We start from the raw sequence: 12,732 nt of genomic DNA on the forward strand, positions 1-12,732 counted from the left end.
AGTCTAAGTTTTTCCAAGTGATCACTAACAAGTATAGTATGATTCCTGACTAAATGCTTTGGATCATGCCACCTGCTTTCCACTAATCACTGAAGAAAAGATTCATCAATATTACAAACAGCAGTTCCTCTCCTTACAGATGGAGCTGTCACTTGAGTTTGCTTTTAACACTTTGACATAGGAAACATGCCCTGAAAAAACTGTTTGTACAAATAGATTTTATTTCTGGATTTTTTTCAGGACTCTCATTATTTTCAGAATGCTTTGAATACAGGAGACTCAACCCACTAATACGGGCTGTAGGTGAACACTGGCACATAGTAATTCATCTCCTGAATTTTATTTGCTGACTCTTTACAGAGAAGGAGCTGACTTAAAATCAAGATACACAACACAATCAACTTAAGATGTTTATATGGAGGTTTTCTCCATTTAAAAGTATTCGTTTAAATTACACAGTTGCAGTACAAGCATTCAGTGCAAGCTATAGAAAGCTCTCCCTCTTTTCCGCAGGCTGGGGAATGCAGTGAATAGAAAAGTCCTTAATTCACAGAAACTACTGAGCATAAAGAGACCCATTACCTTTAACATGGAGAGCTTAACAAAACTTTTATTTTATCCCCATCAGCATTTTCAACCTGCTTTCCCCACACACATCTCACTGCAAACACCCCCTACCAAATGCCATATGACTCTAAATCACTTGTCTCTTGTAAGATTCTACTAGGTAGCAAAGAGAACTCATCCCAGCTCTGCCACGTACTCCACTCTGGATAAAACCTCCTCATTTCAGAAAGTCTGTGGATTTCCTATCTCTCAGGAGATCCTGTTGACTGTTATGGGACTACTTGCACAACAAAGGAGCAAGTCGAAAACAAGCCTCCTCTGAGTATGTAGAATGCAGTGCTCACCACAGTGGAAAATCAAGACCCTGATTTTAAGGCATCTTTGTCATGACTTAGGCACAGTTCGGGGAAGGTCTCACAACATGCGCTACTGGGGCTTTTCTGTTACGGTCTGTTCCACAGAAAGAGTCCCAGACCTCACAACTGAGGCGTCCATCTAAATTTTTTTAATAATTATAAGACTTGCATAAAGAGGCACATTATATTTCTCTCACTTTCAAACACTCCCTGAAACACTTGCTTTTTCACTGGTTTTCACGATCAGGCTGTACCCAAATATGAAGTGTCATTTTGGATGCTTTGATTTCCAGAGTGCAAAAAACCAACTTTCCCCGCCTAGGAAAGCTGTACATGGATTATCTGCATTAGCAGCCAGGAGCCTGCAGATGGCACAGGCAGCCTCGCCTCTCCCGAGGCACTCCCAACCCTCAGGTGCACATGAGGAAGGTGCCACTGACTATTTAAAGGCTCCTGAGGTGCTTACTAGCATAGTGGGGTAAGCTATCTTGCAGGTGACTTAGAAGCAAAGCTGTGAACAAGGTAAGCTGAAAGAAAACCCTCTCGTGATCCAAAGATGCCCGAGTTCATTGTTAACACAAATATAAGCAAGGATAAAGTTCCAGAGTCTTTCACAGGGGAGCTCACCCAGCAGTTATCAAAAGCAATGGGCAAACCAGCACAGGTAAGTCCAGATGCTCAAATGTTTTCTTTTAGTCAGCTGTGCCTATACAATGAGCTATTTCTCAGTGATAGCCTCTATAAACTAATATACCTAATGACTCACTAGTCTTCTCTCTGTACGAATGTCAAATACTTGTTTGCTGTAACTTAGCTCTGTTGAGGTCTTGAAACACTTTCAGTATTTAAACTAGCTTTGTGTATGATGGTATGGTATTCCATGTAGGTCTCTGTGCAAGTCAAGACACTGGATGTGTGTGAGTATGTATATGCAGGTATCTCTGTGAATACCTCTCAAGAATCTCACTGACTGAAAGCAGCCTCACTCTCTAACTTCCTTGCTGGGTCCTGCTGCATATGTGCTTGTTATCTGCCACCAAGTTGCCTGTAGCCTAGTGGTTACAGCTGAACAAAAAAGTAAGGCATTCAGTTTACTTGGACATCTAGCAAAAATACCTATGTGATGTCCTGCTACTTGTAGTCAAAATACCAGAGTGGAAACCAGCTACCTGCTGGTTTCGTTACCAGACTGGGGGATTTCTACCTGCAAACACCATGGCAATATGCTACTGAGGTGAAGTACTGAAATACTGTCATGAAGGGTCTTATAAGGCTTTTATTTTCTTAATTAATCTTGGAAGGTCACTAGTCACTCTATCAGTTGTTTACTGAAGACTGCTGATGAATATGAAAAACAAAGTGAAAGCTTCTATGTAGAGCTTTATAATGTGAGCTACTCAGTTGCTGTAGCAGCAGTAACTTAACTGAGTCAGCTATAGATTTTTAGCAGCTTGGTGAAGTTCTTTTCTACATATTCGCTAGCAAATGAGTGTTTTCAGAAAATGTTTCTTATTTCACTTCGGGAGTGATGCTTTGAAACCCTGGAAAGAATGAAGTTCTGGTGCCAACAGAAAGGATTTTTAGGGCTTCCAGCAAACTTATCTGCCCACTGGGACACCTGAAGTTCTTGAGCAGATCTTTGCTCTTCATGGAAACAAAGTGCTCTGAATAGTAGTCACCCTGTTCTGCTTAAGATGGCAACAGAGATCCATGAACCCCTTAGCAATTGTTTTATGATTGCCACAGGTGGAAGCGTACTGAGAAGGGAAGAAGGTGGAAAAATAGACCCAAAGTTAAAAAACAAGCGGGATATCTGAAAATATTAGGACAAACTTTGGAATGTCTTGAAAATGGTAGGAAGAAAACTCTGAGCAGTTGGCATGGTTTTGTCAAAATCAGGCACATTTTAAACAGTCCCACAGTAGTGTCCTATGCTCAGATCTAGCCAACACTTCCAGTAATGACTCTCTAGACTGAGATGTGCAGATGACAATAGCTTGTATGTGCAGGAGGTGGTAAGAATTCAAGAAGATAATAAGATCTCAAGACAAGAAGCTTTCTTTCAATAGCTGATTAATAAGTCAAACTACACAAAAGACAAAGAATAGTTCATTAAAGGAGAAAGGATCTGGGGAGCTATTATGGGTTACAATATGAATAAGAGTTAAGACAATGCTTTGGAGTGGGGCAATTTCACTTTTGTTGTGTACAAGGTGGAAGTAAGCCTCAGCAGGAGTACTCCATCTAGCCTCAGGCCCTTTACTTTGAGAAAGAGGTAGGCAGATTAGAGATGCACCAAAGGAAAAACACTAAAGAAATAAGATAATGCAAGGATCAACAGACATTCTGTCTCTTCTAGGAGAGAAGGCTGAAGAGGGAAGCTGTCATTGAAGAGATGGGAACTTTTTTTTTTCTTCCTCAGTGGCCTAAGGCAGGAAGAAGCCAGCTTCGCTTGCAGCAAAATTTCAGCCAGTTCTTGGAGGAAAATCTTAAAAGTTGCTGTGACTTCCAGTGAGGTTCTACATTGGATTTGTGCTATGGATCCCACCAGTGGTGGGATGGTTAATAGTACTGACATTTCTTTGACCAATTTGAAATTCTCAGTTCAGCAATGATAGTTAGAATACTTCTATTTGTTGTTGTATGGCTGTAGACCTTCAAAGACGGTCACATGCATCTAGATGTTCTCATCAAATTGATTTGATGTAGAGTTAAAAAGCCAATCAACCTGGAGAAACCTGGTTCTATTCTGCTTCTTCCAGGTAGATTGTTTGCCTGATAAAGGGGACCCTCTTCTCTAGGGACAGTAATGGAGCTCTTTGCAATCAACCAGTCTCATCAAACATGTAGGAATTCACGTTTCAAATTCTGCCAAATTTAACCAGAGTTCATATCTGAGGGAATAGTCAGAAGCATTTTTTTGGGCTTGTATAAGCCTTGTCTCCACAGAAAGCAGGCTTAACTGTAAATGGGAGTAAGAGTAATTCATTTCTTTTTTTTCCCCAACACATGCAGTAATATAATGAAATTCTTATGTAGAACTGATCTGTTCTATTCCTCTTCAAAAAAACCCACCATTTTTTATCAATCTAGCAAACAAATACTTGCTGTTGGGGAGGAAGAGGGGGAGGATATTGGTGTGTCAGCTGGTGGTTCTTGCATAACAGCTCCCAAATATAAAGCTAGAGGCCAGGGCTGGGACGCAGCTGGAACAGGTTTGTGCAGCAGTGTGGAAGGGATACGTAATGGGACTTAGAAGTATACAGGGAACAACAAAGAGATTTTTTTGAAGAGGACATGCAAGTTTTTCATGACAAAGGAGGCAATAGTAAAGGGAGAGTCTCTTAGTTATAACACAGAAAGAAGGAAAGGATTAGGATGGGCTGGAATGCAGAGCCTTCCTCTCGCAGGAAATAGTACCATTTGAAAAAAATACTGATTTTTATTTTTAATCAAATAGGTTTGTTTCTACTGCAAAAACTGTTTCAAACTGCTCTAGAAGAAAATAATGCTAACTGATTTTATTTTTAGCAAAAATAATCTGCTTCCAGGGTAAATGTTAAAGGCATATATGTACCTACATTTGGCATAAAGTTGAGACCATAAGGTATCCAGCCAGGGGAGAACAGAGCCAAGCAACTGGTAGTTCAGCAGGATCTCTTTGGCTTATCCTATACTGCTGTGGTCTGATGCACCATGTACCCAAACAAGCTGTAAATGATGGCAAAGGCTAATTAACTAGACAACTCCTAGTACACAGGCTAGCTTGTTTTACCAAGAGGGTTAATTGCTGCTGAGTTCCAATGATGCGCTGCTAATAAACGTGGGTAAGAACAGAAGCCAAATGGATGCCAAAGGAACTGATCCCTGGATTCCCCAGTGTGTGGATCTGACACTGTGTATTAGTAGCAGGGAAAACTGCAGGCTGGTCATTAACATAGATACTTTATTCTATTTTTCCTGCTATCAAGGACAAAAGTAGGATTAGGCTGTATTTTGTTTAATGAAGGGGATGTTGATTTAAACCTCTGCTGTGTCAGTTCACATTTACCTCAGCAGTGAAGACTGCGGCAGGAGCCAGTGAGGTGCAAAATCTCTCTGGAACGTAGGGTGACAGCAATGCAATTGCACACCCCCACTGGCACCCAGCCTTCCCACACAGGCACAGAGAGACCGGTGGTTCAGAGGAGGTTCTGTAGGTACCGCAGGTCACTGAGCTCTCGCAGCATCTGAACTTTCTACCCAAAATTCAAAGTCAACAAAGCTGATATTGCAGGGTCCTCCTTCCAACAGCGTACCTGGGCTGAGCATCCCCATCTTTCTGTATGTAATTGGCACACTGGGATTGAAGGTTGCAAGACAGCAGGCAGGGAAGGATCTTTGTCGCAGAGTAACTAAAGAACAAAAGTGAAACTATTTGTGTTTTGGTAAGTAGTGAAAAGCATCTCTGAGCGCCTGGCTCTGCTTGCTCTCTTTTTTTAAATTTTATGTGCTGCTAGTATTTTTAGTTAAGAATACAGCCATTCTGCAATAGATGAAAGAATTATGATGGTAGTGCTTGTTCCCAAATGGTATGGCATGGGAATGTGATTGGATTTCACACATTCTCATCTTTGTGACTTGCAGGAAAATATTTAGGAAGTCTGGAAGTGCAATGTAGTACATGTAGCAGAACTTCAAAAGTGTAACTGACAGGCATGCATGTATTTTCACTGCAGTTTAGGTACAAAAATACCTTCCTGGATTTTCAAAACTCTTCTAACATGGCAAATGAGTAATATTCTTTTCTTCTTGTAACAGTACCTAGCAGTACAAGTATCTCCTGACCAGCTGATGTCCTTTGGTGGCTCCACAGACCCCTGTGCTATGTGCTTTCTCTACAGCATCGGCAAGATAGGGGAGCAAGAGAACAAGGTCTACTCCAAATTGCTTTGTGACCTGCTGAACAAACAGCTGAAAATACCATCTGACAGGTGAGCTTGTACAGCAACTTGTCTGACATGACTTTCCACAGACTGATAAAGCTATTAATCCCAGACCTGTCCTTTCTTCCTCTATTAACTTTCTACTTGAAGAGGCTAAATGCCAAGTCAATAGAGCAACTCTCCAATTAAAAAGAGGAAAGGAGCAAGTGCACAAGCTGCAAAGCCAATGCCCAGAAGCAGTAAAATTTCTTTTAGTTAAAATGATGGAGGCTCAGGCACTGCACGTATATACAAGAGCCAGGTACAGACATGATAACTTGATTAATTAAATTGATAACTTAGTAACGTGTACCAACAATTCCCTACTGCCTGTGGGGTACAAGTGGAGGTCTATTACAAAAGCTTCCACTTATATATAAGCATTTCAAGTCCTTTTCCTGAAGGTACACGTATCTGTTACAGAAATGACTGTAAATAAAACACAGCATCCTGAGATCTCCTTAAAACAAGAAGTAGAAAAATACCAAGAACTCCAGAATGCAAGTACACAAGGCCTTAAAGGGGTGGGGGGGGACGGACATATCACACACACCACACAATCCTCGAACATGCCTGCCAGAACTTGCAAAAGGAAATTGTAACTCGCTGAGATGCAGTGCAGGCCTGAGAAGTGTGAAGCCCTGGGGGCCAGCCTACAGTGTGGCTGTGTGTGTCCTGCTGCAGGAACACCCCAGCCAGCCTGCAGCACTCTGTGCGCAGCAGCTAACAGTGTCTGTCTTCCCTTTCAGAATCTATGTCAGCTTCTTTGAGATCAGTGCTGGCAACGTAGGCTGGAACAGCACCACCTTTGCTTGAGGTGCCCTCGGGTGGTAACAGCTTACTCCTGAACGTGGCTTTTGAGCACTGCAGCTCCAGACATGTTACCGGTATCTGGCACAAATGCAAAAGGCAGTGGTACCTTAGTCACTGCTACATGCTGCTGTTTAATATTTTATCTGCTGCTTAAATAAAAGTAAAAATCCAGCAGGAGCCTTATGCGTGATGCTGTCTTGTTATTCTATAAAGGTCTGTGGTTGAGATGGAAAAATTCTTTCTTGAAATACTATTAACAGAAGCTTTTTTTTTTTAAAAACAATTCTGTTCTTTATGTGAAGATAGCATTTGGGTATGCCTTTGCCCTGTTCATGCTGGATAGCCTGGCCAAATGTAAATACAGCTATGTTGACCTGATTTCAAAATATACTTATGTTTAAGTCAATAGATGTGGCTATCAATGTGGCATACGGCCCTCTCTTCAAAAGGAGGAAAGACATGATCGTCTCTTATTTAAAATGGATGGATTGCAGACCAGATCTTAACACCACATGGGCCTCTATCTGCTTAACAGGAAAAACTCATGCTGCAAGAGTCCTCCAGGGCTCAGGATAGGCAGAGGGAGTAAGTGGAAAAAACCACGGTTCACTGTTCTGCCCTCCCCTCTTTAGCCATTGAACAATTTGCAGTGACAGTGAAGATTAGAGCACAGCTCAAAATGAGGCAGAGGCACAGTGAGCCATTCCCAGAGGCCAAAGTAATGAATTACTTACAAAAGGAAGATTTCCATATAAATATTTATTATTCAAGCCCTGGGTCAAATAAGAGCATTTGCTTCCAAAGTGAAAAAGAAAAAAGTAAAACAGACCTGTTTCTGGAATCTCTGAAATTAGCTATATTGTGACTTTTTTTTTTTTCTGAAAGAACAAAGCCATCTTACCCCTCTTCTGAGCTCTATTGTGAACATCCCATTTTGTCCCTATCACAGCTTTGCTTTGCAGCCACAGTCTTTCAATACAAGCCTGTACCTCAACCTGCAAAGATGCTTTGTTGAGATAACAAATGAAAGCTGCTTTGGTGAATCAAAGCAGCACAGCCAATGAAGCAACATGCTACTTAGCATCTAAATAGAGTATATCGTATTAAATATTTTTCATTCCACTTAATGCCTTGCAGAGCTGCCCAAGGAGGATGGTATGAGGTAGGTAGCTAGCCTTTTGGCAGAATTGCTTGTGGAGAATGGCTAGGAAGCCCCTAAACACAGCAGGATCTCCCATGGGAAGACAGTTTCCTTCTCCGGAAATCAATCTGCCTTCTTCATAGAGCTGCCTGCTCAAAGAATGCTGCCTCTTCCTGTTCTTAGAGCCACAGCACCAGCATTCTCTGATGTTCTCCTGGTTCTTCCTCCCTGGTCCTGTTGCTCTGTGCTCAGGTTTTGACTGTGAGGCAGCTGGGTACGTACAACTGCAACTGGTGAATACCCCAGCCATGCTATTTGCTGTCAGCCTCCACAAAAGGCTTCAGCCTGATCCACATATCTTCTGAAGCCCTTCTATGTTAGATGCTTTCGGGGTTATTCTCAGAGCATCCAAATCCTGAAACGTGTGTTCCTAAGTTACATCATGGCACAAGGACAATTAAGACCACCTCCTTATACTGTCTAATAGGGAATGTAAAAGCTTTCTTTGCCTCTGGCATATCATTAGAATGCTCTTGGTATATTTTGGTAAAACATTTTACCTTTTGGTTTTTTTACTCTTACATATGTTTCTTCATTGTTTGTATTTTAATTACAGGCACTTGTGTTTTAAAACAGATGCTATTTAACCAGAAAATGTATTATGAGTGCATGTGTGTGGAGCAATCACTTGAGGGAGGAGGGAGGGCTGTGCACAAGTACACTGGTATTTGGTTAACTTTGAAAACCGAATCTTTAGAAGCTATGAAAATGTATGCACTGCTTCTTCCTTAGGCAAGAGGGCAAAGGAGAAGGAAACTGCGGATGTCTCTCTTTTGTGTAGCAGCATGGCTGTGGTCTACCACTTTGGGCCTAGCAGGCCATAGAGCAAGCACAGTGGTAGTGCCACAATTCCCACCCCACCTCAATGCAATAACTCTGGGATGCAGGAACGTGAGAGGAATAACTGGCTCTATGCAATGGCAGGGAGCTGATATAAGTTCTTAATAGCACTGTTGAGCACTTAAAATAAATGCTGCAGTCCTGCCAGTTCTCAGTGTTGTAGCCTGTGCCACTCCAAAGCGTTCCCATACAATACCATCCCTTACTCTTTGTTCAGGGCTATCTGTGTTCACATGTGTAACGTGTATGTATGGTCAAGCCTTCTAGCAGCAGCAGCAGTGCTGGGACTTTGTTAAAAATGAACACGTGCTTGATTTCTGTGTGTAAAATGTCTGCATGGAGAAGGCTCTGGGCCTGATTCTCCCTAATCTTCCTATGAGTCGTTTCAAGCAGCGCAGCAGAGCTGTGCCACAGTTACGGCAGTGAGCCGTGCCCTCTGCAGCCTACGTGCATCGCATCACACAGCCCAGCAGAAGGCTCATCCCTCGGGCCGCCTCTCACTTCCGAATAGACACGCACCATTTCAATTCTTAGCAAAAAAAAAATCACTTCTGCCTTTATCCAGTAGAAAATTACTATATGAAAATGAGGACGCTGAGGAGTAATATGTTTCAATTTGACTGAAAAATATCAGAGAATAATTAACATGCCACCAAGTCTGTCATTTCAGCTTACACTGTGTTAAAGCTATGCAAAAATTAAAACAAAAATGTGCAAAGGTGCCTTTATTTTGCAAAAGAAAAAAATTCCCTTTAGAGCCAGGTTTAGCATCCCTTTTTGCAACCGCCAAGCTAAGGGCCTGTAGCTCTTTTTGGCTCTTATCCTGCAAAATCCAGTGGCAGTGCTACAGCGGCAGTACCACATGCGCTGATACCAGGTTATGTATGAACTGCCCAGCGTGGCAGCAGTCAGCTCCGGAGAGGAGCCTACAACATATCCTCAAAAAACGCACAACGGTAGTAACAAAGCACTGGAATAACGGCGGAAAGGGGGGGGAGCAACAAGCAGGGCAAACAGCAAACAGCAGCAAGGGCAGCGGACTGCCGAGGCCGCCTCCCCGCCAGCTGCCTCCCCCGCCCCGCCGGGCGCGGCCCCTTTAAGGCCGGCGCGGCCCCGCGCGCACTAAAAGCGCCGCCGCCGTCGCCGCCTCGTTCCACTCTCCCGCCGCCGGTCCCGTCGCGCCGCTCCGCTCCCGGCCTCGCCGCCCCCTGCCGCCGCCACCATGCCCATGTTCGCCATCCAGACCAACGTCTGCAAGGACGCCGTGCCCGACAGCCTGCTGGGCGACCTCACCCAGCAGCTGGCCAAGGCCACCGGCAAGCCCGCGCAGGTGAGGAGGGGCGGGCGGTGGGGCTGGTGCTGCCCGAGGCGGAGGGCCGCGGCCCGGCGGCAGCTAGGGCCTCCCCGGGATGGGGCGAGCACGTGGGGAGGCCCGCGCGGAGCGGCCGCGGGGCTGCGCCCGTTCTCTCGCCCACCCGGGGCGGAGGGGCCGCGGCCGCCCACGGGGACGGCTGCGGGCACAACGTGACTGCGGGCCCCGCTGCTCCGGGCGAACAGGCCTCTCCCCGTTCACCCCCCGCTCCCAGCAGCCCTCCGAGGGAGCCGCGGCGCGGCGGGCGGGCCTCCCGCTGCCTCCGTCTGCGCTGCAGTCCGTCCCCAGGCCGTGCGGCTCCCGGAGGCCATGGGCCCGGCCAGCCGGTGCGACAGCCTGGCCCGCAAGAAGGGCGATGCTCGAATAGCCAAATCACCGGAGACTTGTCTGTGCTTGTGCCCGAGAGCCGGGATTTCAGGCGCGGAGCTGGGCCAGCGGTGCGTTTGGTGGCAGGGGCTGGTGGCTCCCAGGCTGGCAGGTCGCTGGCAAAGCAGAGTAACAGATACGGGAGCTCTCCTCCGGGATGCTCCCGGTTATCGCAGGATCGGATACTGCCCCTCTTGGGACAGACTGCTGCAGCCTGAGAAGTCAAAGCCTGATAAGGCTGAATTGCAGCCAGGCTCCCAGACAGGCCGGGTGGCTTAGTCAGTGATTTGAGGGTGTGAATTCTGGCACGCAAATAAGGCCTTTATCTCCTGCCATGTGCTCTTTGCCCTGTGCAGGAGCAGTGCTACCTGCAGGAGTACCCATCTCGCCCGAGGCTTTGCACAAACACAACCTTCGTTCCTAAAGCTGAGAGCCAGCTTGGGGGATCCCTGCAGCACGCCTGCCACACCACCCATGTGGGCTGCAGCCTCCGAAGGGTGCAGAGGGCCACACTGGTGTGCTGCCTGGCCCCAGCCCTGGGCCACAATACAGCACACAACTGCGCTGTTTAAAGTCGGTACCTAAAGCAAGTTTGCATCAGGAGAGGGAAGGTTAGATATCCTGTAACTGTTTGTTCTCTTATCACAGTACATAGCTGTGCACATCATACCTGATCAGATGATGTCCTTCGGGGGCTCCACTGATCCCTGCGCGCTCTGCAGCCTTTACAGCATCGGCAAAATAGGAGGGCAGCAGAACAAGACTTACACCAAACTCCTCTGTGATCTGATCTCTAAGCACTTGCATGTATCTGCAGACAGGTAAGGCTGGAACATGATGTTATTAACCTTGTTTATCTGGCTCTCTGAAACTGCTTTGAAAAGTTCATTTAAAAACACAAAAAAGTCAGGAATAAGCCGATGTATTTGAGAAAATACAAAATGATCATTTGCTGAGTTTTCATGTCCAGTTAAGAGTTTGATGCCTGCACCTTCTGTTAAATGGCTTCCTGTTCTCAGAGTAGGGAAAAATCCCAGAGGACTGACAAAGCTGTACAGCGTGCCTTTTGCCTCTGAGGTGTGATGCCTTGTTCTCTGGAGAGACGATGCTGAAAGCACAAGGGAAGAGCAATAACAGGCTGGAGCTGACAGGCAAAGTAGAAACCAGCAGGCTGTGAACAGCTCCCTTGCAGGCTGTAGGGCCTTAGGAGAGTGTTTGGTGCAGCGGTGAAGGATGGGAAGAACCTGCTGGCACTGATGTGCTGGGGTTGGAAGGGAGAAGAGCAGAGCCAGCCCTGAGGGCCTGCTTGGCTTTCATAAGTCTGTGTGTCTGTCCGACACGTGTGAAAGACTGCAGTGCTTGAAAACAAAGGGTTTTGATCTCCGGAAATTCTTTACAGGCTGCTAACCAAAAGCTGTCTGGTGTCTGAACAGACCCTGACTGGAGAAGAGTTTATATTTTTTTAAAAAAGAAAAAAGTAGAGTTCCAGGTATTCCAGTGAATATTGACTGTTGGAGGCTCTGCCCAAGAAGTTAGCTAGACTTCAGTAAAAATGAAGCTTGACATTTCTTCTGGGGAACAGGAAGCACCGTCCAGTGTCCTGTTGTCCTTGCCTCATTCATTACTTATATAAATGAGTTAATAAGGTTATTGTTTGTGTCTCCTGTATGTCTTCTGCAGGGTGTACATCAACTACTTTGACATGAATGCTGCCAACGTGGGCTGGAATGGTTCCACCTTTGCGTAGAGCTCTCCCGTCTGTCTGAAAAGGCTGCTCCTGGCCCTACCCTCCTTCTGCCCCTTTGCAGAGACCACCGCACAGATGGCCCTGTGTTGCATTTTGTGCACTCTCACAGATTGATGGCTCCCTGCTAGCGTGTTTAAATATTGCTGCTTCAACATTCCTCTGTTTTCTTTGTGTAGAAAACAAATAAAGATTTAGAAGTAAGCTGTGTGGTGTAGGCTTTGGCAGCTTGGCGATTGGAAATGTATCTCGCTCTGATTGCTAAAGCAAATGAAGGGAACACTTTGGGTTTGGTTCCATTTCTAGGTGTGGTATTTCACCGTACACTTAGACTGAGTGGCAGATGCCTGACAGCGCTCCAGGGTCGTTTTTTACCTTGCTGTAGGTACCTTCAGGGCTTCTTGTTGCTCTGAGTTTCTTTTGGCTGTGTCCTGCTTTGCCACAGCAGAAGCAGTCCCTGGGCCAGCCCTCTGCCTGCTGCTTCGGAGAGGCTTTCCTCTAACAACGTA

The 12,732-nt window shown here is 45.5% G+C and overlaps 2 protein-coding genes across 2 annotated transcripts; both read left to right on the forward strand.

Annotated features, from left to right (window-relative positions):
- The first annotated feature begins 1,460 nt into the window (after nucleotides 1-1,460).
- LOC128917206 (macrophage migration inhibitory factor-like) lies at nucleotides 1,461-6,703 on the forward strand. Its single transcript, XM_054219882.1, has 3 exons — nucleotides 1,461-1,587; nucleotides 5,724-5,896; nucleotides 6,637-6,703. Exons 1-3 carry the CDS (start codon nucleotides 1,480-1,482, stop codon nucleotides 6,701-6,703), a joined length of 348 nt encoding a protein of 115 aa, XP_054075857.1. The 5' UTR covers nucleotides 1,461-1,479.
- A 3,142-nt stretch (nucleotides 6,704-9,845) lies between these two features.
- On the forward strand, nucleotides 9,846-12,427 carry LOC128917059 (macrophage migration inhibitory factor). The gene is made up of 3 exons (XM_054219592.1): nucleotides 9,846-10,071; nucleotides 11,128-11,300; nucleotides 12,160-12,427. The coding sequence occupies exons 1-3, from the start codon at nucleotides 9,964-9,966 to the stop codon at nucleotides 12,224-12,226; spliced, it is 348 nt and encodes a 115-aa protein (XP_054075567.1). The 5' UTR covers nucleotides 9,846-9,963; the 3' UTR covers nucleotides 12,227-12,427.
- Nucleotides 12,428-12,732: the final 305 nt, after the last annotated feature.

This window comes from Rissa tridactyla, chromosome 13 (assembly GCF_028500815.1).
Source record: "Rissa tridactyla isolate bRisTri1 chromosome 13, bRisTri1.patW.cur.20221130, whole genome shotgun sequence".
NCBI lineage: Eukaryota > Metazoa > Chordata > Aves > Charadriiformes > Laridae > Rissa > Rissa tridactyla.